The sequence below is a fragment of the Dendrobium catenatum genome, unplaced genomic scaffold, assembly GCF_001605985.2.
Source record: "Dendrobium catenatum unplaced genomic scaffold, ASM160598v2 fragScaff_scaffold_9, whole genome shotgun sequence".
NCBI lineage: Eukaryota > Viridiplantae > Streptophyta > Magnoliopsida > Asparagales > Orchidaceae > Dendrobium > Dendrobium catenatum.
This window is the reverse complement of record NW_021318471.1, coordinates 3,054,549-3,081,889: the sequence shown is the minus strand read 5'-3', so window position 1 is coordinate 3,081,889 and position 27,341 is coordinate 3,054,549. Positions and strand designations below refer to the sequence as shown.

Here is a 27,341-nt window from a genome sequence, read left to right as displayed (position 1 = left end):
TGCTTAAATTAGACTATTTCAATTAATTTAAATAAAATAAAATAAAAGAGGCTTGTTGAACATAATTTACAAAGTACTTTAATCAATCGTATCTCCATGGGAGTAAATTAAAAAGACTGGAATAAAGATGAACTGGGCTACAGAAAGCAACGCTTTTGGCATTTACTGTAGGAATATAGGTGAGTGAATACTCCTGGAAATTAATATTTATGTGCAGTTTTAGGAATACCAGTCTGCGATGAGGATATTTCACAGTTTATGCAGTGGCAGCTGCTTGTTCTTCGGCCATTTGCGAAACAGAAAGAAGCGTGCATACGAGATTGCGATCGCCATATACATTATCAACACGACCTGACGAATCAAATACAAGGAAATGTATTAGTGATGCCGTTTAATTGCCCAACTGTACATAAAGATCTCAAGTATAAGTTACCTGTGGTTGGCCAGAACTTGGCTCCTCGGAGCCATGAAGCAGGGAAAGCTGCATAATCCCTCGAGTATGGCTTAGTCCAGGTGTCACCCATGAGCAATGAAGGTGGATGAGGAGCTCCCTGCATTTAAGTTTGATCTTTAAGTGATCTATCCAGATAAGAAAAGGAACCTAAAATGAATAATTTTAGTGCATATTTTGCAGATGTTATAGTGTTGGTTGTTGGGAAGTGAAACAATGACGGAATGAAATGAATATTATAAAATATGCAAGAAAAGTTTGGAGAAGTTAACAGCTTGGGCATACGTAGAACAATAATCAACTAGTATTAGGGGTGTCAATATTTGACACGATCTGAAAATCCGACCCGAAAATTTTGGGTTATGGTCAACCCGAACATGAAATGGGTCAGATTCGGGTTTGGGTTCAACAATTCGACCCATTTCAAAAATCGGGTCGGGTTTGGGTTGACCCATTTTTTACCCGAAAACCCGTTTTTGACCCGGCAACCCTAGATTGACCCATTTTCGACCTGTTTTTTACCCGAAAAGCGGATATTGACCCATTTTTGGATCCGAAAACTAGCAAGTTTTGGTCGGGCCTAGGACATTTGAGTCGTGTCGGGTTGATCCGGACCACAAGCGGATCAGGTTAAGGTTCGAAAATCTGACCCATTTGCAAAAATGGGTCGGGTTCGAGTTGCCCAAATTGTGTCGGGTTAGTTTCGATTTCGACCCGAACCCGACCCATGACGCAAAATTGACACCCCTAGGCCCTAACTAGTATCTATGCAACTTTTACATTTACATGATATAGAAAGGAACTAAGGGTGCGTTGGGTTTGAATGAATTGGGATTATTAAATTGACATTTCATTTGATTCCAATATAATTAATAAGTGGTCGAATTTACCTAACAAATACTGAAAAATGCATTTTTAAATTAACAATTCTATATTCAACCTTGGTGAAAAAATGAAAGAAAATTTTATCAAGTCATAATTATGATTCCCACGCCTCATCTTTACAAGAAACAAAAAACTCAATTACTTATCAACCAAATATGAAACAAAAATACTTTTTATTGGACTTCTCAACCAAACAATTGAGAAAATCAAGTTTCAAATCCATTTCTTTATCATTTTCAATTTCATTTTCTTTTATTTTCAACTCTTTCAATACCTTCAAACCAAACAAAGCCTAAATGAAAATGTGCTTAGGACCCATTGCGTTATTTGAAGTTAGAAAACGACTTTGAAAATTATAAAATCTGATAAATCCATCATTTGAGAGGATATATTTGAAAATTAACATTAATTTTAAGCTCCGCAAATCCTCTCAAAACCCCTCCACAAATATTTAATGATTTCAGTAACATAAAAAAATGACATTATCATTATCTAAATTCTATCTACAAGCAACCAAATGAGTCCTTATATAGCTGCTAAAATTACTACACTAGAAAGCAGCTGGGGAAATCACAAAGACCGCAAAAATATTTAGGATATGCCTAGTAAAGAGGATGATGATGGATATAAGAGCATCACAAATAATTCATGAATTTACCTTCAGGACATTGTTGTTGATGTCAGCTTTACCATTCTCAATCTCTCGAATTTCTTCTCTGATGGATATAAGAGCATCACAAAACCTATCTAGTTCAGCCTGCAGGAGGAACCAAAAGTACTTTTTTGTAAAGGATTGTCAAAGACACAGAAGTCAGAAAGAGAGACTTTTGGGGACATTACTTTGCTTTCACTTTCAGTGGGTTCAATCATAAGTGTTCCTGGAACGGGCCATGACATTGTTGGTCCGTGAAATCCATAATCAATTAGACGCTTAGCAACATCTTCAGCCTCTATGCCTGCAGTTTGCTGTAGCGGAACAGATTTAAGCTAAGAATATTGAAGAGAAGCAAGATCCTTAAAGGGAGAGGTCTTTAGCTCTGCCAGTTACCTTAAATCCTCTCAAGTCCACAATAAACTCATGAGCAACAGTTCCACTAACACCACGGAAGAGAATAGGGTAATGATTCTGCAGCATACAATTTTGTGCTTAGAAAGTTCATATTTCTCAACAAATTTGTACTTTTAAACTAACTGAAAAGTGAAATTGATCCTAATCAATTCAATTGGCGTAATGGCACCACTCACGAGTAGAAGGGTGAGCCAATTTTATTGATATAAGAAATTGCATTAAGCAATGATCTGTTATATTTAGTTATTGGGGGATCAAGTTTCCATAGATTATATTTATTAATTTTTATTTTGTTTTATGCAATCCGCTTTGAATATAATCTCCATACGCTTGCTTATAATGTGACAGATACAAAAAACTTAAGGAAATATCTTTATGGGATGGCAGAACAGAAAAAATTAGGAAGCACCTCTAAACGCTTTGCCATGTAGTTTGCATTTAGAATAGCTATCTTTGATGCTTCCGTAAGCCCCTTGGATCCCATCATGGCAATGTATGTATATGAAATGGGCAAGATAAGTGCAGAACCCCAAGGAGCTGCAGAAATGGTTCCAAGTGGCTGGACCTTCTCTGGGGTTGGTATTCCACCAGTTGACACCTGAACTCATACAAGGAAAGCAGATAAAATACCAGACAAATGCATTTAATTGGACAAGAAGAACATAACCATAATTGTGCAGAAAGGAAAATAAAAAATAAAAATATATATAAATAAGATAAGATTCAATATAGTTTTCGTTACTAGTGTCATAACAAGATAAAACAAAATGGACTGAAGAATTACCTATATAGTATAGTATAGAAGGTTTATACAGCATGGTTCTGTGTTACATCATATAATGCATTTTTAGGTTTAGCTAGATAAGCAAAATGAAGTCCTGTGAAGAATTTCCTATAGTTTAGAAGGTTTAACAAGCATATTACAGTTTTATGTCCAATAATTCATTTTTTAGGTTTCATAATAATGGAAGTCGAGATTATCCGATGCTTTGACAATATCACCATTTGCTTACGCAAAGTCACAAACATTGACATTTATTGAGACCGTAAGGTCGATCAATCAGCAGCCAGCAAGAACTTCCAGAAGAATCATAAATTAGCCTCTTAGAATCAGAAGGGCATTGAGTTGATTTAAGATGTCACTGGGCCGTAAAAATAATAATGGTCTTTTAAAGGTTTCTTTCAGCAGTTGATTTGAAATTCAAATTTTTATTTGCGAATTTATTGTTAAGAGATTTGGGGCTTGTGGTTTAAGCTACAGCACAGCTAATTGTGGCTCACGTGTTTGCTGCTTGTGATTTTAACTATAATACCCCTAATTCACGGGCTGGTCACTGTTTGAGGAATTACGGGAATGCTTTTAACAAATGAGGTTTGGAACATAACCGTGATTTCGACAATTGCATAGACAATGTTTAGTTTTTGGAACTTATCTCTAAAATCAAGACTTGAATTTTTTTATTTATTAAAACTAAACTCAGCTGATTTTGCGTCAACCATTTTTTTTTTATTTATTAAACCTAAACTCAGCTGATTTTGCATCAACCTAGAATGAGAAATTTATAAATAGATAGTTTAAAGCATGTAATTGAGAACTTCGATTGAATACAAAATTTCTCTTCTAGATTTCAATCTACCGTGCAAGTTGGATTTGTGATTATTTCGCGTATAGTATAAGCGCACGTGTACGACTACATAGTTCCAAAGGATGTCATATCCTCATACGTGTCAAGGCCATGATATTTTTTACTTTGGTTACTACTTTCCTTCATAATTTCTTATACATATTTTGTTATTGCTTGCTAGTGTTATAGAGTTTATTTAAATTTTTTACACAACTAGGATTTTAATTATGGCAATTAATTGGAATTGTCTACCTCATTGAAGTTGCGCCATTATAATTTTTTCTTGATTTCTTTAAATTTCTTTGATTATTGCATTATCATGCGTTCTAATTCTCATATTTCTATTTTGCACCTAAAGAAAGCAAATTTTATGCTTTGAAACATGAATCTAAAAATGCTTTGCGCAATACTATGCATCATTCTAATTGTATTAGAAAATCCTAAATCTAAGTCACCTGCATTACTAATTCTACAAATGGTATCTTATTTCTAGCAGTACTAACCTTATCTCTCAACTAAAATGGCACATATTCTGCTATCTAAACAATCTAGAGTTGCTTGCTGACACTTCTTAGTCGAACATACAATTCACTCATTCTCTTTCACACTAGTTGCGCTCTGCTAGGGTTTCTTCCCTAGCAGCTGATTTCAATCTTTTCGCCTCTCCATGGGGATGCAATGGATTGGCGGAAGGACTGAATATGCTAGAAGAGATATAGAGCAAGGAACTAAATCAAGCTTAAAAGCTTCAAAATGTCATAATATTCCTCTCCTCCCCTCCATACAATACCTTGTTTATATAAGCTACTAAGAACATTCTAGAAATCATGTAACAAACTATAATAAGCAGTCCTAAGAAAAACTTAAGCTATGATATTCCACATCATACTCCCCTAACATCTAAAGAACTCGACTCCGTCGGGGGATTTCATTGGTGAGGAGGTAAGAGTAGAGAACATAAGCAATCCTCCTGAGTCGAAGATTTTGAATACCGACAAAAGATTTTTCAGCAACTATAATAAATTAGGAACAACATCAACGATTTGTACACATGCTCTAATATCATTGTTGTGATTACAAAAGGTTCCCAAAAATCTTAGTAGAATCCTCCTTAGCCTTTGAAGAACCCGTCTCCAGAATCTTAACTAGAGGAGGTATGCCTAGTTCAGGGAAATGATTATTTACAGGCATTTGAACCATAACATTCCAAGCGATGGCAACCCTATGTGGCATTTCATCAAAAAGCTTGTGAGATGCACAAAAGAATCAACTTTCAACATGTATGTAGCAAACACAAGTTTCAATATATCCCCAAGAAGGCTGGTTTGTAGGTGGTTGGACAAGTCACATACAGGATACGTGAGCGGCGAACGCGTAGACGCGAACGAGCGGGGGACCAACAGATCGAGAGAGAGCGTGTTCGCCCGGTGTTTGGTCCCGAGAGAAAGCAAAGGCCAGATCGAAATCATTCGTTTCGATAATAGCAGCAATAGTTGCTTCGTTGAGTATGGGATCACGAGAGGAATTAGAGACAGAATTGCGTGCAATGGGACAAGGCTGGATGTCAGGCGCGGGATCGCGCTCATCGTCATGCATGTATTCATTGTTCGCGTGTTGTAGCGAGCGTGGGATGATCGAGCTTGATTTAGATGAAGTCGCAATTATCGGAGCTCGATTTAACAGGCGATGTCACACAAATGTGCTTGGATCTTGATCGCGTGCTAGAAACAGGCCGACGGGCTCAGGTGGTGCCCACGGGAGTGGGGTCGGATCGCATGAAAAGACGGCGGCGGAACCAAGGGTGATGGAATGGAGCTGGAGTAGAGGCAAGTTGCAGGCAACGACTGCGGCTTGATTGCAAACTAAATGGTCGAGCAGGGAATTCCGCCATTGGAACAAAAGTTGGAACGGAGGATAGTGGAGCGACGAATCTTGCCGTTGGAGTGGAAGTTGGGGCGGAAGATAGTCGTTGACCTCCCATCTCCTTTGGCATCGATCATCGTCGACCGTCCATCTCCTTCGGGCGTCGATCATCGTAGACCGCACATCTCCTTCGACGTCGATCTCCCATCTTATTCGGTGTTGATCTTCATCGATTGCTCATTTTCTTCGGCTTCGATCATCATCGACAGCCCATCTTCTTCGGCATTCCATCGTTCTTCGCAAGCTCCAGGCTTTGATACCAACTGCTGCAATGGATCAGCGGAAGAACTGAATCTGCTAGAAGAGATATATAACAAGAAACTAACTCAAGCTTAAAAGCTTCAAAATGTCATAATATTCCTCTCCTCTCCTCCTTAGAATACCTTGCTTATATAAGCTACTAAGAACACTCTAGAAATCATGTAACAAACTAAAATAAGCTAGTCCAAAGGAAAACTTAAGCTATGATGTTCCACATCACATGGCCCCTAGTTCTTTGGGATTTTTTCTCCTGTTGATATCTCCTTTCTCTCCTTATTTCTTTTTTGGTTGTTCTCTTTCGATCGTGCCACCTCCGCTCGTCAGAAGGTGGTTAATCGATTGAGTGACTGTGGTTTCTTTAATGGGCAAAAAAAACTCTCGTTCCTTCTTAGAAGCCTAGTCTAGGGATTCTCTTTCGAGTGATTTCCCGGATCTCAAAGCTACAATGAACTGTGGGCTTTCGTCCCTTTGGATTTATATGGCAGAAATCCTTGCCCTTGCTCAACCTTTCAACTATGCGTTGGTTGGCAAATTCCCAAATCGAAGACCTCCTCTTGAGTTGATTCGTAAGTTCTTCTTTAACCTCAAGTTGATCGGTGAATGCTAAGTTCTTTATCCTCAAGTTGATCGTTGAATGCTCTGTCACTGTTTTGGATCCAAAGCATCTTTTAATCAAGCTGGTTAACGATGTGGATTACAATAGAATTTTCTCCCATAGTTCTTATTTTGTTTCCAATTGCTACATGAAATTGTTTAAGTGGTCGTCATTTTTTGATATAACTGTCGAGACGCCGATCATCCTTATTTGGGTTTCGTTCCCAAATCTTAGGCCTCATCTGTTCTCCCTCGCATTCTTCATGGTTTGGGTTTGCTTTTTGGTCGTCTTTTGAAAATTGATAACACTACTGTCGTTGGCTCAAAGTTGTCTGGCAAGGGTGCTTGTCGAACTGGATGTCTCCAAAAGTTATCCTAAGGCTGTTTGGATTGGCCTTAATAATTTAGGTAATATTCAAAAAATTGTTAGGCAATGATGATCATTGTGCTCTTACTAAGGTTATGGCTATTAATCCCTTGATCGCTCCTGTTGTCGGTTTGCAACAAACTGCTTCGTTAGCTATTTAAGAAGAATGTTATTGAGGATTTCATTCCTACCGTTGAGTCTGCTAGAATTATTTTAAAATCGACTAATGAGGCTTGTATGAAAAACTTTAATACTTTTCATTCTTTGTGTCCATCTTATGGTGATGCTCCTAATATGGAGCCTTTGAATGGCATGGATGATAGTCCTAATGTACTTATCAATAGGAAAGTTGGTGTTAGTTTAGCTGTTCCGGTTTCTAATGATGTTGGTGTTTCTGTGGGTGATCATACCCCCTTTAGCCCGCCTCCTGTTGGTTTTATGGATGGGCGTCTTTGTGTTCTAAATCAGCCAAATGCGAGTAATCCTTCTATGGATTCTATTAATGTGTCGCCTTTGGGTGATGTTGAGTTGAATGATAAAGTGCCTTTAATTGATGTTCCCATCGCCCTTGTTTCTAACAATGCTTTGTTAGCTCAAGTAGCCTCTAATTTAAAGGATGATAAGGTGATTCAAGGTGATTGGTTAGCTGATGATGATTCATCAGCTAAATGGGCATTTGAGGAGGACATTGATGTGCAAGGGGACATTTCTATGTGAACTTATGACTTAAATGTTATTAGCATCGATGAGGAAGGACTTTACAAGAAAGTTGGTAAACATAGACGGAGAAAAAGAAAAAAGGAAATAGCATCTTTTGGTCTCTTATTTGTTGGGTCTTTGCTTTTCTTGGGGTTGGCTAAGATGGTTTTTTCTTATTTGGTTGGGCTGGTGTGTTATTAGTCCCTATTGTTTGTTTGGAGCTTCTCTTGGAGTTGTTCTCTTTTTAGAGGGTCTTGTTCTTTTTTTTTTATGTTGGGCTAGTTTTTCATGGTTAGTGTTTTGGTTGGGTTTTTTTCCCTCTTGTTATGTTCTGATTGAGTTGTGTTGATGTTTCTGTGGTTCTGGCTTTTCTGTTTGTTTGTTCATGTTGGTTGTAGGTTGTCATGTTGGAGCTATTTCCTGGAGGTGGCTTGTTGGTGTTGCTGGTTATGTGGGTCTTGTGGTTTTTCTCTATTTTATTGCAGGTTGTTTAGCTAGATCTCTCGTCGAAATGGATGTCTCTCTCTTTTGCTCCCCTTGGGTGGTCTTCTGGTGATTTGTTCCTTCTTTATTTTGCTTGTTTTAGTTTAATTGTATTTTGTATTAGCCGGATTCAATGCCTCTTAAGTTTTATTTCACATGTTATATTTCTAGTAAGCTTTTGAATCTTTAAGGACTTGTAACCTTTAATTAAATTAACGCGTAAGCCCTTCTGTGGGTCCCCCCCTAAAAAAAAATCTTTAACGGTACAGCTTCCATATTATCTTTAACACAATTATTTTGTGCTCTCTCATTCCTAATTTTATATGCGATCCATCTAATATCTCTTCTCTATACCATTGAACTTAGCATTTATTGATTTTTTTTAACTAAAAATTAAACTAATTTAGCATTTATACCCTTATTGCAGTTTTATAAGGTCATTTTTCAATCTCCATAATATCATCTTATCATATGATACCCAAAGGCGCTTCTACATTTTAATCTAACTATAACTTCGAAGCTGTATCATCCTTGTATATCCCTATTAGTTTATATAATACATTCAATGTATCTAAAAACATGGTATCATTGGACGCTCCATCTACTAATCACATGTTACTTCACATTTGCTACAATTAAATGGCATTAACACTATACTCCGATTAATCCTATAAGATTGTCTTGGTAGATTTTCCTACATTCATCAAACATTGCAATCCAAAAAAAGCTCTATCTATTAAGACTATCACACACAAAAAAGCATGGGATTCTTTGTAAGAATACCTTTTGTAAGTGCATTCATGACCATAGTGACGAAGCCATAAATTTTTTATAGTGGGAGTGCATATTAAGTTTTTTAAATATTTTGGTAATTTTTTTTAATCTGGACTTGAGACTGGCAATTTTAAAAAAAAAATCATTTGACCTTATTATTTTGAAAAGATAAAATATAAGATGATAAAAAATATATAATTTATAACATTTATTCTTCATATTCTAAAATAGTTGAATAATTACTTCCTTATTAATACAGTATATTTTTTTATCAATATAATGACTAAAGTATCATTAATCCATTGATCTTCAATTATATTAGGGGGGGTGTTGGCCCCTCCCTTCCCTTAAATCCATCATTGCATGGCCAACATGATAATACTTGATGCACTCCATAACTATTTAATATCTATCCTACACAAAGTTTAATAAACATTTTTTGTATTTTTCCTATTTAATGATAATGTCATTTCTCACAATACTAAATTAAATGCCTTATCATAATCAACAAAAAAATATCATTATCATCATCATGAGTAGTCCTACTCTATGTAGCCGGCATTACGAATCCTCATTTTTTTCATTCATACTCATTGAGTATTGCCTTAGGTATTCAACAGATTGTTCACAAATCATTTTTAATTACTTATATCCATGTAACCTTAGGGCTATCATTTTATCTTCCTAATTCTCTAACATTAATTTTAGCAACTCATCTAATGGGTGCATTTTCCTACCTTCATTATACATGTCTCAACCACGTAAAGTTATTTTCAATCATATTACCTTCAATAGATGTCACTCTAACATTTTTTTTAATATAATCATACCTCAGTTTATCCTTACAAGAATTGACATACATTTTCTTAACATTGTCATTTATTAAACGCTCAACTTAGATAATAATGATTTTTACAAACCAACATTTGCATCAATATAACATTATTAGCCAAATTACAAATTTACAAAATTTAAATTTTAAGCTCCCATAATATCCTCTTATCAAAAACAATAAAAAAGAGATAATTTTCCATTTAATCATCCAACCTTATCTCTAGAAGGTATATCCTTATTTATATCTTTATTCTTGTGTGTGATAAAACAAAGATACATAAATTTATCACACATAGATATTGCTTTATCTTCTAACATCATACTTACTAAAATTATAAATCCTATACTCAATCTTATTCTATTAATTTCCCTTTATTTTCTAAATATTTCCTTCACTACTCTAGATTTTCACTTATTTCAATAGAAATCTCACCACTTAGAACTATATCATTTGAATATATTAGTAAGCAAAAAAGGCATATACCAAATTACCTCGCTTTGAATATATTAGTAAATATCTCCATAGCAAAAAGATAAGGACTAAAAATCATTAATATTCAAACCTATAATAGCTGAAAGCTATTGGATCACTCCACAATCATTTCTAATACTGGTAATTGCTCCGTAATCTATATATATATAGCATCAGCATATCTTTGCACATATGTTCCATCCAAGCAAATCAAATCAATTATCATGAAACGTGACCACATGTCTTCTCAAAATCAATAAAATCATATGAATATCATTTCTTTGTTCTCTATACTTCTCCATTAATTATCATCATACAATTATTACTTTCATAATAAAATTTCTTGCATGAAACCAAACTGATTCTTCAAACTGATTTTATTTTCTTAAGCCAATGCTCTATTACTCGTAACATAACTTCATTGTGTGACTTGTCAATTTGATTCCTCTATAGTTAATGTGGTCTTGAACATCATCTTTGCTATTTAAAAATACAACAACAACAACATCAAGCCTTTATCCCACTACGTGGGGTCGGCTACATGAATCATTTTTCTCCATTGTGTCCTATTAAAAGTCAAATTCTCGTTTACATCTAATAAAGAAAGGTCATTCCTAATATTTTCTAACCAAGTCTTTTTAGGTCTACCCCTATCTTTCTTAACATAAGTCAAATCTAATAACTCTACTCTCCTAACCGGGTCATCGGAAGGCCGCCGTTTTATGTGACCAAACCATCTAAGGCGACTCTCTCTAATCTTATGTTTTACTGGAGCTACTCCAACCTTTTCACGTATATGCTCATTTTGTATCCTCTCTAAGGGTAAAGCCACTCATCCACCTAAGCATCCTCATCTCTGCCACACTTAACTTAGTATTATGCTTCTCTTTTAATGGACAACATTCAACACCATAAAGTATTGCAGGTCTCACCACCATCTTATAAATTTTACTTTATTTTTTATTTTATGCCCCTTTATCTTAAAGTCCAAAACTAATAATCGATGTTGGGTACATAAACTTTCTCTCGGAATAACTTTACAATCTTTGCATTCTAAACGATTTAATTTTCTAATAAAAAAATAGTCAATCTGTGTTGTACTATATCCATTTTTATAAGTGATGAGATGCTCATTCATTTTCTTAAATAAGGTATTAGCAATTGAAAAATCATAAGCTAAACAAAAATCCAATATGGTCTTGCCACCTTCATTCGTCGTTCCAAATCCATGGCCACCATGAATGCTTTTAAAATCATCTACCTCTCTACCAACATGTTCATTTAAATCTCCACAAATAAAAACTCTTTCTTCAAGAGGTATCTTTTGTATTAATTCTTCTAAGTCATTCCAAAAATTTAATTTAGAACTCATATCCAAACCTACTTGAGGAGCATAAGCACTTATAATATTAATAATCTTATCATACACAACAATCTTTGCTATTTAAAAATGGTACAAAAAATATTATTCTCAAATCATTTAGCATCTCTTATCCTTCAAAATTCCATTTAGAAGGTTCATTAATTGAAACATTGCAAGATCTCCTCATAACTCTTCAAATCTTAATAAACATTTCACATAGGCCTAAACTTTGCCTTGATACATTTTTCAGAGCTAACACTACTTTAACTTTTTGAATCAATCTATCATATATTTTGTATAATATTCATTTAAATCTTCTAAAATAATTTCTTCCTGATATCCCTATTTAGTAATTTCTCAATATAACATTTTCATCTTTTCTTGATGCATTCATCTTTCGATCCTTTGTTTTTAACTTTTGATGTATCTAATTTGATCGCAATCTCTAAATCTCTAATCTCTTACCTTAGTTATTAAATAGATATCTTTTTCTCCAATTTTAGTATCAAGTCTACTATAAAAATCATCCAAAAACATAGTTTTTGCTTTTCTCACTATCTTATCTACAAAGACTTTGTTAGACTAGTCCAATGGACTAGTCCCGCCGGTCCACGCGGGACCGGCCCAGGCGCAACGAGGCGGAACTTCCGCCTCCCGTTTCAGCCACACACTCGCCTAGATCAAACAGGGCCGAATAGAAAGGTTTTTGAATAGATTTTAGGAGGGAAATTGAATGCAGGGACTATTTAGGGAATTCCTTTTGATTTGTATGCATTAAATAGTTGATTTTCCTAGAGTTGGGTTATCTTGAATTTGGCTGAAATTTGAGATCTCTAAGATTTAGGTTTTCTTTGGGCTCTAGCAGCGTCTAGAGATTTGGGAGAGATCGATCCTCCTCTCGAATAAAGGATCAATTGTATCTTGCTATTTTATTCATTGTCCAGTGGAATACAAGTCTCGCTTTGAGTTTTCTTTCAGTTTTCCTCTTAAAATCTGCTGTCTTACTGTAGTTTTTCTGTGTTTTCCTACTGTGGACAGCAGTCCAGTCACTGTTCTCGCTGTTTTTTTCAGAAGATTGATAGGACATACTCTTGATCTACAAGTGTTGCCTATCAAATTGGGATCAGAGCGTAGATTTGGGACCTTAGGCGGCTGAAATTCTGAATTTTCAGCGAACTTTTGGTTTCCGTAAGGGAGTTACGTGAGATCCGTGGGGAAGAATGATGGCCGGAAAGAAGGTTGAAGTATTGAAAGGAGAATTGGGACAATTAAAATCAGATCTGGAGGGAAAATTTTTTGATTTTCAAAATCAAATCACCTCCAACAATGAAAGATTGGAAGGGAAGTTCACGGTTATGGAAGAAATGATGAAGAAATTACTTGAAATGAAGACCAATCCGGCGACATCGGAAGTAAGAGAGACCACCGACGGCCATGGTATGGGAGGAAATCCGAACCCATTGCGGGGAGGAATTCGGAGGTGGAGATTCTGGAGGAGGAGAACGACATGCCCCCTCTAGAACCACTTTCTAGAGAAGAGATGAGTAGGGGATACGACAAATGGGAGGCTAATTTTGTCGGAAGAAGGGAAGAATTTCCTCGCCGGGGTGCTGAATTTGAAATAATTCAGCATCAAGGTGCTGATTTTGAAGGGGTAAGAGAGGAATTTCATCGCCGAGGTGCTGAATTCGAAAGAATTCAGTGTCGATGGGCTGATTTTGAAGGAAGAAGGGAGGATAGTCATCGCCGAGGTGCTGAATTCGAAAGAATTCAGCGTCGAGTGGCTTATTTTGAGGGAAGAAGGGGGGAACTTCATTATCGAGGTGCTGAATTTGAAGGAATTCAGCGTTAAGGTGACGGTATTGAAGGAAAAAGGGGAGAGTATGAAGAGGGGTTTGAGTATAATCGCCGAAGGGAAGATCGTGACAGTTGGGGAGCACCTCATCTTCGAGGAATGGGAGGCTATGGAGGATTTAGGGGAAACGGGGGAGACCCACGGGTGAGGAAGCTGAAGATGGCCGTCTTTGAGGGGGAAGACGGCCATGGCTGGATCTACAAGGTGGAGCGTTACTTCGCTGTCAACAGGTTGACAGAGGAAGAAAAGCTGACGGCGGTGGGATTATGTTTGGAAGGAAAAGCTTTGGCCTGATATCAGTGGCGTGACAGGAGGGAGCCCATCCGGAGCTTGAGAGAGTTCAAGGATTTCTTATTGGAGCGTTTCCGAGCCGATTGGGGAGGAGACTTCTATGAGCAATTCTTTGCTCTACTCAGGAGGGGACCGTGGCAGACCACCGGGACAGGTTTGAGTACTTGGCTAGCAGACTTGATCATATTTCGGAGTCAGCCCTGGAAGGAATTTTCATGAAGGGGCTGAAACCAGAGATAAGAACAGCAGTCATGGTGCTGGAGCCAAGGAACCTAGGGAAGGCTATGGAGTTGGAGCGGTTAGTGGAAGATCAGAAGAAATCAGAAAGAGGAGCTCGAGGGAACTATTCTGAAGGATCATATAAGATGACTACCACATTCTTACCATCACAAGGGGCAGCGCCGGGGAGTCTGAAGGAAGCGCCAATGGAGAAAAGTGGAGGGGGAAATGAGGGACAATTCAAAAAGCTGATAGAGAAAGAGTTGCAGGACAAGAGGGCAAAGGGGTTGTGCTTCAGATGTGAGGAGAAGTACATGTCGGGGCATAGGTGCAAGGACCGAACTCTTCAGGTTCTCCTTGTCTGTGAAGACGACGAAGACGATGAGGGAGGTGGGAGCAGATCTGAAGAGGAGGAGGAGAAGCTGTACCTGAATGTGACAGAAGTCTCTCTGAACTCTGTAGTGATGATGGGTAAGATAGTTAAAGGAAAGGAGAGATAGTTTCACTCCGAGTCACACTATGAAAGTGAAAGGAGAGATAGCTAACCGTAAGGTGATGGTGCTAATTGATAGTGGGGCTACCCACAATTTCATTTTCACTCAGGTTATCAACCAACTGGGAGTGAAACTGGTGGACACCGGTTGTTATGTGGTAATGATGGGTATAGGGAAGGTGGAGAAAGGTCAGGGAATCTGTAAAGGAGTGGTGTTGACCATCTAAGGGATTCAAGTAAGGGAGGACTTTCTCCCACTAGAGTTAGGAAGCACTGATGTCATCCTGGGATGAAGTGGTTGCAAACCTAACAGGGCCGAATAGGAAGGCTTTTGAATGGATTTTAGGAGAGAAATTGAATGTAGGGACTGTTTAAGAAATTCCTTTTGATTTGTATGCATTAAATAGTTGATTTTCCTAGGGTTGGGTTATCTTGAATTTGGCTGAAATTTGATATCTCTTAGATTTAGGTTTTCTTTGGGCTCTAGCGGCGTCTAGAGATTTTGGAGAGATCGATCCTCCTCTCGAATAGATGATCAATTGTATCTTGCTATTTTATTCATTGTCTAATGGAATACAAGTCTCACTTTGAGTTTTCTTTCAGTTTTCCTCTTAAAATCTGATGTCTTACTGCTGTAAACTGCAATTTTTCTGCTGTGAACAGCAGTCCAATTACTGTTCACGCTATTTTTTTTCAGAAGATTGATAGGACATACTCGCGATCTACAAGTGTTGTCTATCAGACTTTTAGCTTTAACATAATCATTATAAGCCTTAATAGTATTTACTTATTAAAAGTGCATTTTTTCTTAATCTACGCTCCACCTCCAAGTCTCCTTATCAATGTATAATATATTTCTATACTCAACTAAAACTTCTATAGCAATCCTTTTAATATAACCAAACATCTTATTTCACATGTTTGGCTTTACTTTATAAAATTAATATATATATACCTTAAGCTATGTGATCAAGATTTTACTTGGAATTTGATAGGAAATACTTGATTTCAAGTAGTTCCTGACCAAAGTCTGAAGCAAATCGTAATAATTCCTGCTGTTTACAACAGGAAAACAGCAAAATATGGACCAAAACAGAGAAAACCTGAGAGGAAAATGGAGAAAAACTCGCCCAAACACTTATACTTTACTAGTAGATGAAAGAAAAATTGCAAAGATACAAAGATCCTCTATTCGAGAGGAGGATCGCACTCTCCCAATCTCTAAAATTCGTTCTAGAGCCCAAGCCTCCAAGAAAACCCTAATTGCAATCAAACAAAACATGAGAACTCCCTAATTCCCTCATCCCCTTTAATACAAGATCTTTCCTATTTTAATTTCTCTCCCAAATCCTAATCTCCCCACTCCATTTGAAATTTCAAATCTATTGGCAAAGTGGGGCCCACCCCATTAAGCAAATCCAGCTAAAGGAGGCGGAAGTCTCCGCCTCCTATAAACCAGCGGCTGGTTCTGCCACTGGTTCTGGACCTATTCTCAAAGAACCGGTCTAATAATACCGCCCTCTCAAAGAACCACCTTGTCCTCAAGGTGAAAATCAGGAAATTGATGTTTCACCCTCTCGTATGGCTCCCACATGGCCTCGTAGTCTGGAAAGTTCTTCCACTGAATCAACACTTCCTTAGTTCCTTCTTCTTTCTGGCGAACCCCCATCAGTTCTAATGGTTCCAAAACCACCTCTAAACCCTCCGTAAGAGTCGCTGGTAGCTCGGGGTTGGCTGTATAATCACCAATGGTCTTCCTCAACTGTGATACATGAAAGACTGGATGTATGGTCGTCGTTGGTGGTAGCTTCAGTCGATATGCTACTGCTCCGATCTTCTCCAGCACTTCATAAGGCCCAAAGTACCGAGGAGTCAGCTTCTCATTTCTCCTGTTGGCGACTGTCCCCCACCTCAAATTGGATGTCCCTCCTATGCCTGTCCGCTTGCCGCTTCATAATCTGTTGAGCCCTCAATAAATGTTTCTTTAATTCTTCCAGCACTTTATCCCTCTCCTCCAAATACTCCTCTACTGAAGAAACGGGAGTACTACTACTCCCAAAATGTACCAAGTGAGGAGGGTCCCTTCCGTACAACACCTTGAATGGGGTCATCTATGCAGCCGAGTGGAAAGAGGTGTTGTACCAGTACTCTGCCCATGACAGCCACTTAGCCCACTGCTTGGGCGTATCTGAAACAAAGCATCTCAAGTATGTTTCCAAGCTCCTATTGACCACCTCAGTCTGGTCATCTGTCTGCGGGTGGTAGGCGGTGCTCCTTTTCAGAACTGTTCCCTACAACTTAAACAACTATTTCCAAAAATGGCTAAGGAATACCTTATCACTGTCTGACACGATTGCCTCTGGTACCCCGTGCAATCTGACCACCTCCCTGATGAATGCTGAGGCTACTGTCATCGCGGTGTAAGGATGTCGGAGAGTAATGAAATAAGCGTACTTGTTCAATCTATCTACCACCACCAAGATCACTGTGAATCCTTCTGAACAAGGCAGTCCATCTATGAAGTACATGGATATCTCCTCTCATACATGTCCTGGTAATGCCAACGGCTGTAGTAGTCCTCCTGACGACATTGCCAGATATTTGTTCCTCTGACAAACTTCGCACCTTGCCACCATCTCCTCTACATCTTTATGCATCCCCTTCCAGCAAAGCTCGGCCGCCAGTCTCCTGTAGGTTCTCTGCACTCCTAAATGGCCCTCGACTGCGCTCCCATGAAATTCTTAGAGTAAATTTGGGATGTGGATCGATGTTCGGGGCATCACAAATCTCCCCTGAAACAACAGTCTGTCTCCCTCCAATGAGTATCCTGGGTGACCACCATTCTATTTCAGTAAATCTGACCTGATCCTTCCCAAATCTTTATCTCTAAAACTTTCTTCTCTGATGGACTCTCAATCGAGCATCAAAGGCACGGATAATGCCACTGCTTGCAGCTCTCCCATACATCTGGACAATGCATCTGCCGCCTTGTTCTCCACTCCTGGCCTATACTGGATCTCAAAATCGTACCCTAACAACTTGGACAGCCACCTTTGATGCTCCTCTGTCACCATCCGCTGCTCCAACAGGTATTTCAGGCTCCGCTGATCTGTTCTGACAATGAAATGTCTCCCAAGAAGGTAGGGCCGCCACTTCTGGATGGCCATTAATTCCCTCTCATAAACTGATTTCAACCTGGCTCTAGCAGTCAATACCTGGCTGAAATAAGCAATAGGCCTCCGACTCTGCATCAGCACTGCACCAAGACCGTACCCGGATGCATCGGTCTCCACAATAAAAGTCTGAGTGAAATCTGGCAACGCTAAGACCGGCACCGTCGTCATCGCCTTCTTCAAGCTCTCAAATGCTGATGTGGCTGCCTCCCTCCATAGGAACCCGTCCTTCTTCAACTGCTCAGTAACTAGCCATGCTATGGAACTATACCCCTTTACGAACATTCTGTAGTAACCTGTCAGTCCTAGGAATCCCCTTAGCTCCTTCAGATTTTTTGGTACTGGCCACCTTAGCATTGCTTCAATTTTGGACTGATCAGCTGCCACCCCTCCTTTTGAAACCACATGGCCCAAGTACTCTACACTGAGTTGTGCAAAGCAACATTTCTTTAAATTAGCCCTCAACTGGTGCTCCTGCAGTACCTTTAACACCTTTTTTAAGTGCTCCCAATGCTCCTCCTCTGTCCTGCTGTAAATCAGGATATCCTAAAAAAACACTAACACAAACCGTCTGAGATAAGGTTTAAAAACCCTATTCATCCGGGCCTGGAAAGTCGTTGGGGCGTTGCTGAGACCAAAAGGCATCACCAAAAACTTATAATGGCCTTCATGAGTTCTGAAAGCCATCTTGGGTACACCCTCCCTCTTTATCCGGATCTGGTGGTAGCCTGATTTCAAGTCTATCTTGCTAAAAATTACAGACCCACTCAATTCATCTAGGAGCTCGTCAATGACGAGTATTGGAAACTTGTCCAGGACAGTCTCCTTGTTGAGTGCTCTGTAGTCCACACAAAACCGACAGCTGCCATCCTTCTTCTTGACCAACAGAACGGGACTAGAGAAAGGGCTGATACTGGATCTGATGATTTCTGCCTCTAACATTTCTCTAATCAACCGTTCAATCTCATCCTTCTGGAACTGAGGGTAGTGATAGAGCCGTACGCTGATGGGTGATACCCCCTCCCTCAAAACGATGGCATGCTCCCTCTCTCGCAGCAGTAGTAACCCCTGAGGTAAGTGAAAAACCTCTTGGAACTGCTGAATCAAAGGCTGAATTGAGAGAGGGATGTCCCCTCCTTCCTCCAATCTTGCTCCCTCCAAACTGTGCAGCTCCACCAAATTCCCTCCGCCTGCCAATTGAATGTCCCTCACCATGGTTTTAAGAGAAACTAGGGATTTGGAAAGTCCCGCATCTCCCTTGATTACCACCTTCTTTCCCTCGACCGTCAGCTCCATCGTGAGTGCTCCCTAATTCACCTTGGTGTCCCCCAAAGTTTGCAGTCATTTCATGCCCAAGATGACATTTGTACTCCCAAGCTCCAGCGGAAGGAAATCTTCCTTCACTTGTATCCCCTGAATCGTCAGTCGCACTCCTCTGCAAATCCCCTGACCCCTCTCCATCTTCCCTGTGCCCATCATCACCCCATAACACCCAGTGTCCATCAATCTCACTCCCAGTTGATCAACGATCTGTGTGGAAATGAAGTTGTGAGTCGCCCCACTATCAATCAGCACCACCACCTCCTTGTCCTTTATCTCTCCCCTCACTTTCATGGTGTGATTTGTAGTGAATCCCACCACTAAGTTCAGGGAAACTTCTGTCATATCCAAGTATAGCTTCTCCTCCATCTCCTCCTCTGTCTCTAGCTCACCTCCCTCCTCAATTTCCTCGTCATCGCAGACGGTGAGAACCTGAAGAGTTTGGTCCTTGCACCGATGCCTTGGTGTGTACTTCTCATCGCAGCGAAAACACAACCCCTTAGCCCTCTTCTCCTGCATCTCTTTCTCTGTCAGCCGTTTGAAATTTTTGCCATTTCCCCCTCCTCCTGTCCTATCCCTTGGTGCTTCTCGTGGTACTCCCTGGGCAGTTCCCTTGGGGGCTAGGAAGGTAGTTGTCATCTTGTAGGATCCCCCAGAGCTACTGCTACGAGCTCCCCTCTCCAGGTGCTTCTGGTCCTCCACCAGCTGTGCCAACTCCATGGCTTCTCCCAAGTCCCGTGGTCGCATCACCCTAACAACTGCTCTGATCTCCAGTTTAAGGCCCTTCATGAAGTTCCCCTCCAACACGGTCTCAGAGAGACGATCCAGCCTGCTCGCGAGGTACTTAAACCTGTCTCGATAATCGGCGATCGTTCCCTCCTGTGTCAAGGCAAAGAACTGCTCGTAGAAGTCTCCTCCCCTACTGGCTCAGAAACGCTCTAGCATACAGTCCTTGAACTCCCTCCAGCTTCAAATAGGCCTCCTCATGTCCCGCCACCGGTACCAAGCTAATGCTTTCCCTTCCAAACACAGTCATGCTGCTGTTAATTTCTCCTCCTCGGTCAACCCATTGACCATAAAGTATCGCTCCACCTTATAGATCCAGCCATGTGCGTCCTCGCTCTCAAATATGGACATCTTCAATTTCCTCACCCTCGAGTCTCCTCAGTTTCCCCTCGCTCCTCCAAAACCTCCCATTCCCCGAGGGGGAAAAGCTCCCTAGTGGTAACGAACCTCCCTCCGCCGATCATACCCCTGCCCTTCCTCATACTCTTCCCTTCGTCTCTCCTCCTCAGCACCTCGACAGTAAAACTCATCCCTTCTCCCAAAAAATTCAGCACCCCTTCTCTCATAGCCCATGCTCATATCCTCCCTAGAAAGTGGTTCTAGCGGAGGCATTCCGTCATTCCCATCAAGGATCTCCACTTCGGTAGTCTCCCTCCCCCTCAATGGGTTCGGGTTCCCGTTTCTCCCATTGTCGCCGGTGGCCTCCCTTGCTTCTGCTATCGTCGGGTTTGGTTTGCTCTCAAACATCTTCTTCATCATTTCTTTTAATGTCGTGAACCTTCCATCCATCTTTTCATGGATGGACGCAAATTGATTTTGAAATTCAATGGTTCTTTCTTCCAAATCGGTCTTCAGTTGGCTGATTTCACCCTCCATAACTTCTACTTTTCGTCCGACAATCTTCTCTTCCACGGTAACCGAGAATTTCCCTTGCGGAAGAGGTTTCCTTGCTGAAATTTCTGAATTTCAGCCGCCGATGGTCCCAAGATGATGCTCTGATACCAATTTGATAGGAAATACTTGATTTCAAGTAGTTCCTGACCAAAGTCTGAAGCAAATCGTAATAATTCCTGCAGCAGGAAAACAACAAAATCTGGACCAAAACAGAGAAAACCTGAGGAAAATGGAGAAAAACTCGCCCAAACACTTGTACTTTACTAGAAGATGAAAGAAAAATTGCAAAGATACAAAGATCCTCTATTCGAGAGGAGGATCGCACTCTCCCAATCTCTAGAATTCGTTCTAGAGCCCAAGCCTCCAAGAAAACCCTAATTGCAATCAAACAAAACATGAGAACTCCCTAATTCCCTCATCCCCTTTAATACAAGATCTTTCCTATTTTAATTTCCCTCCCAAATCCTAATCTCCTCACTCCGTTTGAAATTTCAAATCTATTGGCAAAGTGGGGCCCACCCCCATTAAGCAAATCCAGCTAAAGGAGGCGGAAGTCTCCGCCTCCTATAAACCAGCGGCTAGTTCTGCCGCTGGTTCTGGACCAGTTCACAAAGAACCGGTCTAACATAATTACCTTACAATCTTTATAAAAATATTCTTCTTTCCAAGAATAAATATATTTGTAATTTGATGACTCCACTTTTATAACTAACAAGTTTGCTTCATTTCTTAAAATAATTGTTCGCAACTACTATGAAATAATGTATAGCTTCTCCCATTATATTCTATCTCCTGCATGGTTTAAAATTGCGCAATATGAGGCTCGACTTGAGGCCCGCCTTTGCGCAATTCCAATAAAAAACGCCTTGATGCTTACGCCTCGGGTTTTTTTTATGAGGCTTGCGCCTCAACTTGGTTGAGGCCCGCCTCGCCTCACTGAAATTTATCATTTTATGTTTACGCAATCTTTTGATTTTGAGGCTTACGCCTCAAAACGCCTTGAGGCTTACGCCTCGCCTCACAAATGAAAAACGCCTCAATACCCGTATACGCAATTTTAAACATTGATCTCCTCTTCCCTAACCACAATGAATCCTCTCATAACTCTTCCTGGCATAACCTATTTGAAAATTTAAATCACCTCCAATGACTATCTTTTCTTCACTAGGTATATTTTGAGGAAGTTCATCAATTCATAATAGTTACTTTTTAAATATTCCTAATCTAACTTGAGCCAAATAAGCATTCACCACATTAATAATTTCTTCGGTGATAATCATCTTAACAGCAATCACCATATCACTAACCCTATTAACCTCAAAAAAAATTTCTTTTAACTCTTTATACACTACTAGCCCAACCTCATTCCTATTGTTAAAATTTTAAACTTACACTAACTTCTAAACTTACACCATATCATGGACGTTCACCTTTATATTTATTTTTTTGAAAAAAAGAAATATTTATTTGTATCTTATCTTAGTGTCCACTATTTATCTTGTCTTTGCATTCAAATTTTCGAAATTCCATATAACAAATCTAATATTATACTAAACCTAGTCAACCCTTACTTTTCACCACAATTAGAGGAACTTGAAATAAGTCACTTAATGTTGATGTATTAGCACACATTTTCTTAATTTTTATAATAATTGAGTTAAATTATAGTGCTACACTTAAGGGTGACATTTTAGTCCACACACACCGACTTCACGCTACAAACAGATCAACAAAATATATGAGCTCAGAGCACTCCTGATACTTACCCACTGGCCACTACAGAAGAACTCTTAAAAATTTATGAACACACTTTAACTCACAAGAGTGGCAACAAAAAATATGCCAATAATCCAGCTAATGTGTATCAAATGAAGATAAAAAAATATCATGCAAGATAGAATAACAATTTCCAAAGATTTGGAAAAAGGGTGGAGGCGTGGAGCATGAAATCATAACTTTAGTGTAAAAAAAACAGCATAACTCAGATAACTACATCTGCATTCAAATAAGGAGGAATCAAGCAGAAGACGGTCAAGCAAGGAAAATCTCCAATTATTAAAAGGCTTCTAATTCTGAAATTTTACCCTTACGATCAACTTTCATGTCTCATAATAACTTTAGAATAGCTTACCACAGGATGTGAGGGTAAAAATGGTGCCAAGTGTTTCTTTACTCCAATGGGTCCCATGCCAGGTCCCCCTCCTCCATGTGGAATGCAGAACGTTTTATGGAGGTTTAGATGGCAAACATCTGCTCCAATCCAACCAGGGCTAGTTAATCCAACCTGCACACAGAACAAAGGCTTCAATCGTGATGTGATATACACAATTTTCAACATATACCCAAAAAAGGGTAGTGCATATGTAAAAGAAAGCCTTGAAGATTGTTCTTTGTGAGCATAAAATGAAGCACCAAAAAATCAGAATATTTGTGTTTCTTAAATCCGTCACTAACTTGATTTAATATTCATTCATTTAAACACAACACAGGAGTGCCGTTTGAGTCAATCTAGGACAATCCAACTATACAAGCAAGCGAAGTAGATAAATGTAATAACAATGATCATAATATCACCTAGTACTCTTACTATATTAAAGTTGGAAAAATTAGGTTGTTCATAATTGCTAATAATCTATAGAAGATACTTCTAGAAATAATAAGATGATCCTAAAAAAGATCTCAGGTAATTCCAACTCTTAATTTCACTGACAACTCAAAAGCAAAATGCCAAAACAAGAATATGCTTTTCAACGCCAAAAACAAACAAATCATGTTCAAAAATACTGAAAAATATGTAGCTTAGAGAAAACAAACTGACGGAAATATTCAAATAAATGTTAAGAAAGTAATCACAATTCTTTTTGTACATTTCCAATTATAGGTTAATATGAGTTTGTAAGCAAAACATTGGCATCATCCTGATTAGCCTCATACCAACAGTTTAGGATGTGGATAAGCATTACGAACTCTTCTTCTCCACTGATTGTAAAGGAGAGTCGCATAAGATGCTTTATAAATTTTCCTTCAACAATAATTGCTGATGAGAGCTACATGCCGTGAAAATTCTATTTTGCCTAAGTGGTTTCTCCGCTTTTAGTCATGTTATATTTGATCTATCCATTACTACTCATAATCTAATCCTATTAACTATATCTACTTGTCCTCATTAATAGGTCTTCTACCTTCACACCTAAATCACCAAGTCTATTTTGAATCAACTTAATTTAAATGATTGCAAATCCAACCATCACTCTATCTTAATCATTTTCTGCATGTATCTTACAAGTTTTACACCAAATACATTAAAACATTTTCATATCTTAGTGAAGCATGCAAAATCTTAATGACTCATCATAATCTAAGCCAATAGTGTTCTTTAAAAATGGTAAAAAATCCTTCATAAGTTCATCTCAGCATAATAAATTATCAAACAGTTTCATGTGATCTTCACAAAATTTAAACATATTCACAGACAAGAAATGCTAATTGCAATTAACAGGCTTTCCTAGAGAGTTGGTGAATTCATAATGCCGAACCTGAGCATTCATGTTAGCACCATCCATGTACACTTGACCCCCATTTTCATGGATTATTTTGCAAATTTCATCAATACCTTCTTCATATACTCCATGCGTTGAAGGGTAGGTAACCTGCGCACCCACCAGAACATCAAAATCATCATCATGGAGATTATGTTAACTTAAACAAGTGTAATATACTATACTATGGAAATGAAAAATGACTAAACCATTTGAAGTATTGAGATTCAATATCATTATTCCGTGGAGTGTCAATAAGTTTGGGTGTGCAGATTCATATAATGATATTTTATCTTACAGTAAGTTAAAGAATCTAAAATTGAGCATCCATACCATCAAAGCAGATAAGTCATTCTTGTGGGCTTCGGCAGCCTTTCTTACTTCCTCAATGTTAATGTTTCCCTTCGAATCAGTTCCAACAGAAACAATTTTCATACCGCACATAGCTGCACTAGCAGGATTTGTCCCATGAGCTGAGACAGGTATAATGCAGACATTGCGATGACTATCTCCTCTTGACTGCATTTCAACCAAACAGTTCAGTATGTAACTTGATTTCCAAAGCTCAAATCTGCATTACTACTAGAGAATTACTCATAGTCTTGACGGTAAATAACACCCCTACCAAATGGTAAGCACGAATAACCATCAACCCTGCATATTCTCCAGCAGCGCCAGCATTTGGTTGCAAGGAGAAAGAATCAAATCCTGTAATTGTACACAAGAGTTCGCCTAAATCTTGGAACATTTCCTGCATAAGGAAGACATAGTAGGTCTACTCAAAATTCAAATTTCTTAAAAAAGATTGCAATAACCGAAACTATATCTTACCTGATAACCTAGAGCCTGTTCGGTTGGGGCAAATGGATGAATATTTGCAAATTCAGGCCAAGTGACAGGCATCATCTCTGTTGTTGCATTCAACTTCATAGTGCAAGAACCAAGCGGAATCATGCTGTGGCATAGTGAAAGATCCTTTGCCTGGAGCCTATGCAAGTAACGGAGCAGTTCATGCTCTGTGTGGTACCTAAATAGAACCAAGAAAGAGATGAATACCAGACCATCCAAGACATAGTCATCAAGTAGAACCTCAGGTGGCAGGACCATACGAATTGAAGATTGGATGCGTCAGATATGGGCTTTCTCTTACAAGGCCCTGAGGGATAGCAGTCTGAACGTCTGGAGCAAGAGATTCAGCAGTGAAGTTTACCTGAGAATTTTGCAAACATAAGCAACTGAACAGCTCAAAAAGATTTAGGACAAAAGGGCAGAGCAATTAATCGTCCGCATGATACTAACCGACTTTCCACCAGCAAAAGCCTCAAAAAGCTTATTCACATCATCAAGGGTTGTTGTCTCATCAAAGGACACTGTTATCTGAATTTTCCATTACAATATACATAAGAAAAGGCATTCTATTGCAATAAGCAATTTTTAACTTTTCCTCCCACAATCAAATCACTTACCGTGTTAGAATCCACAATCCTCAGATTCATCTCCTTCTTGTAAGCAGCATCTGCAATGGCTTTAGCATCGGCACACTTAACTTTTACAGTGTCAAAGAAAGGAAGCTCTTGAACATCAACCGTGCCGAGCTTCTTCAATCCATGGGCGAAAACTCCAGCAAGTCCATGAACCCTATCCGCAATAGCCTTCAGCCCCTCAGGGCCATGGTAAACCGCATACATTGCAGCCATGTTGGCGAGCAACGCCTATGACATGGCAAATTTATACCAAGTCAACTAAACTAAAATTTTCTACTTAAATTGAATCGAAATAAATTAAGAAGAGCAAAGCTCACCTGAGCAGTACAAATGTTACTGGTAGCCTTATCCCTGCGAATGTGCTGCTCGCGAGTCTGCATCGCCATCCGAAGAGCCGGTTTTCCACTTGAATCCAAGCTCACTCCAATAATCCTCCCCGGCATCATTCTCTTATATTCCTGAGAGGTTGCGAGGAAGGCGGCGTGGGGGCCGCCATACCCCATAGGGACGCCGAATCTCTGCGCGGATCCAACGACGATGTCGACGCCGAGTTCACCAGGAGGCTTGAGAACGGTAAGGGCGAGCAGATCCGTGGCCATGACCACCTTCACCCCATGGGCGTGGGCATTATTGACGAACTCGGAGTAGTCAAGCACCTCCCCCTCAGTACCCGGATATTGAACAAGCACGCCGCAGACGTCGCCCGATCGGTAATCGATTGATTGAAAGTCAGCCACCTCAACCTTGAGGTCGAAGCCCGCGGCACGAGTCCGGCAAATATCAATGGTTTGGGGATGACAGTTGGATGCGATGATGAACGTTTTCTTCTTACCGCGAAGGATGTTGTTGCACATCGCCATAGCCTCGGCGGCAGCGGTGCCTTCGTCAAGGAGTGAGGCGTTCGACATGGGGAGAGCCGTGAGATCTGATATCATGGTCTGGTAATTGAGGAGGGATTCGAGGCGGCCTTGGGCGATCTCGGCCTGGTAAGGAGTGTATTGGGTGTACCAACCGGGGTTCTCCATGATGTTGCGGAGGATGACGGGAGGAACATGAGTGCCATAATATCCCATGCCGATGAAAGATTTGAAGACGCGATTCAAGGATGCTAACCGCTTCATGTGGTCGGTCATCTGGCTCTCGGTGAGGCCTGCGTCGAACTTGGGAAGCGCCATGGGAGCTATGCGGATAGCTTTGGGGACGGTGGCGTCAATGAGAGCATCGAGGGATGGGTAACCGACTGATTCGGCCATGTGGGTTTGGTCGTCAGGTGGGGCGGAGTTGTGCCGGCGAGGGAAGGTGTCGCTAGGACGCAGTGCGTCGATTGAGATGGGTCGTGTCGGGGTATAGCGGTGATGGGCCGGGTTTCGGCGGACAAATGGCGAGAGGTAGTGGGAAGGGGAGGAGGGGAGGGGAGGGGATTGCTTGGCGCCGGCGATGAGGCGGTTGAGTATTGCACGGCTGGCGAGCCTGCGGGCGCGCTCCAT

The 27,341-nt window shown here is 39.8% G+C and overlaps 1 protein-coding gene across 1 annotated transcript; it reads right to left on the bottom strand.

Annotated features, from left to right (window-relative positions):
• Positions 1 to 27,341, bottom strand: LOC110110265 (glycine dehydrogenase (decarboxylating), mitochondrial). Its single transcript, XM_020841658.2, has 15 exons — positions 26,172 to 27,341; positions 25,837 to 26,082; positions 25,670 to 25,747; positions 25,480 to 25,580; positions 25,202 to 25,397; positions 24,996 to 25,121; positions 24,704 to 24,889; positions 24,368 to 24,481; positions 22,963 to 23,115; positions 2,815 to 3,003; positions 2,385 to 2,462; positions 2,177 to 2,302; positions 1,995 to 2,093; positions 434 to 551; positions 1 to 351 (listed from the first exon to the last, which is right to left on the bottom strand). The coding sequence occupies exons 1-15, from the start codon at positions 27,339 to 27,341 to the stop codon at positions 257 to 259; spliced, it is 3,075 nt and encodes a 1,024-aa protein (XP_020697317.1). The 3' UTR covers positions 1 to 256.

Coding starts and splice junctions, on each gene's coding strand:
- LOC110110265 (XM_020841658.2), bottom strand. CDS start 27,341: ATGGAGCGCGCCCGCAGGCTCGCCAGCCGTGCAATACTCAACCGCCTC. Junction 2,094..2,176: donor CCACTGAAAGTGAAAGCAAA/GTAATGTCCCCA, acceptor TTCCTCCTGCAG/GCTGAACTAGATAGGTTTTG. Junction 552..1,994: donor TCAACAACAATGTCCTGAAG/GTAAATTCATGA, acceptor ACTTAAATGCAG/GGAGCTCCTCATCCACCTTC.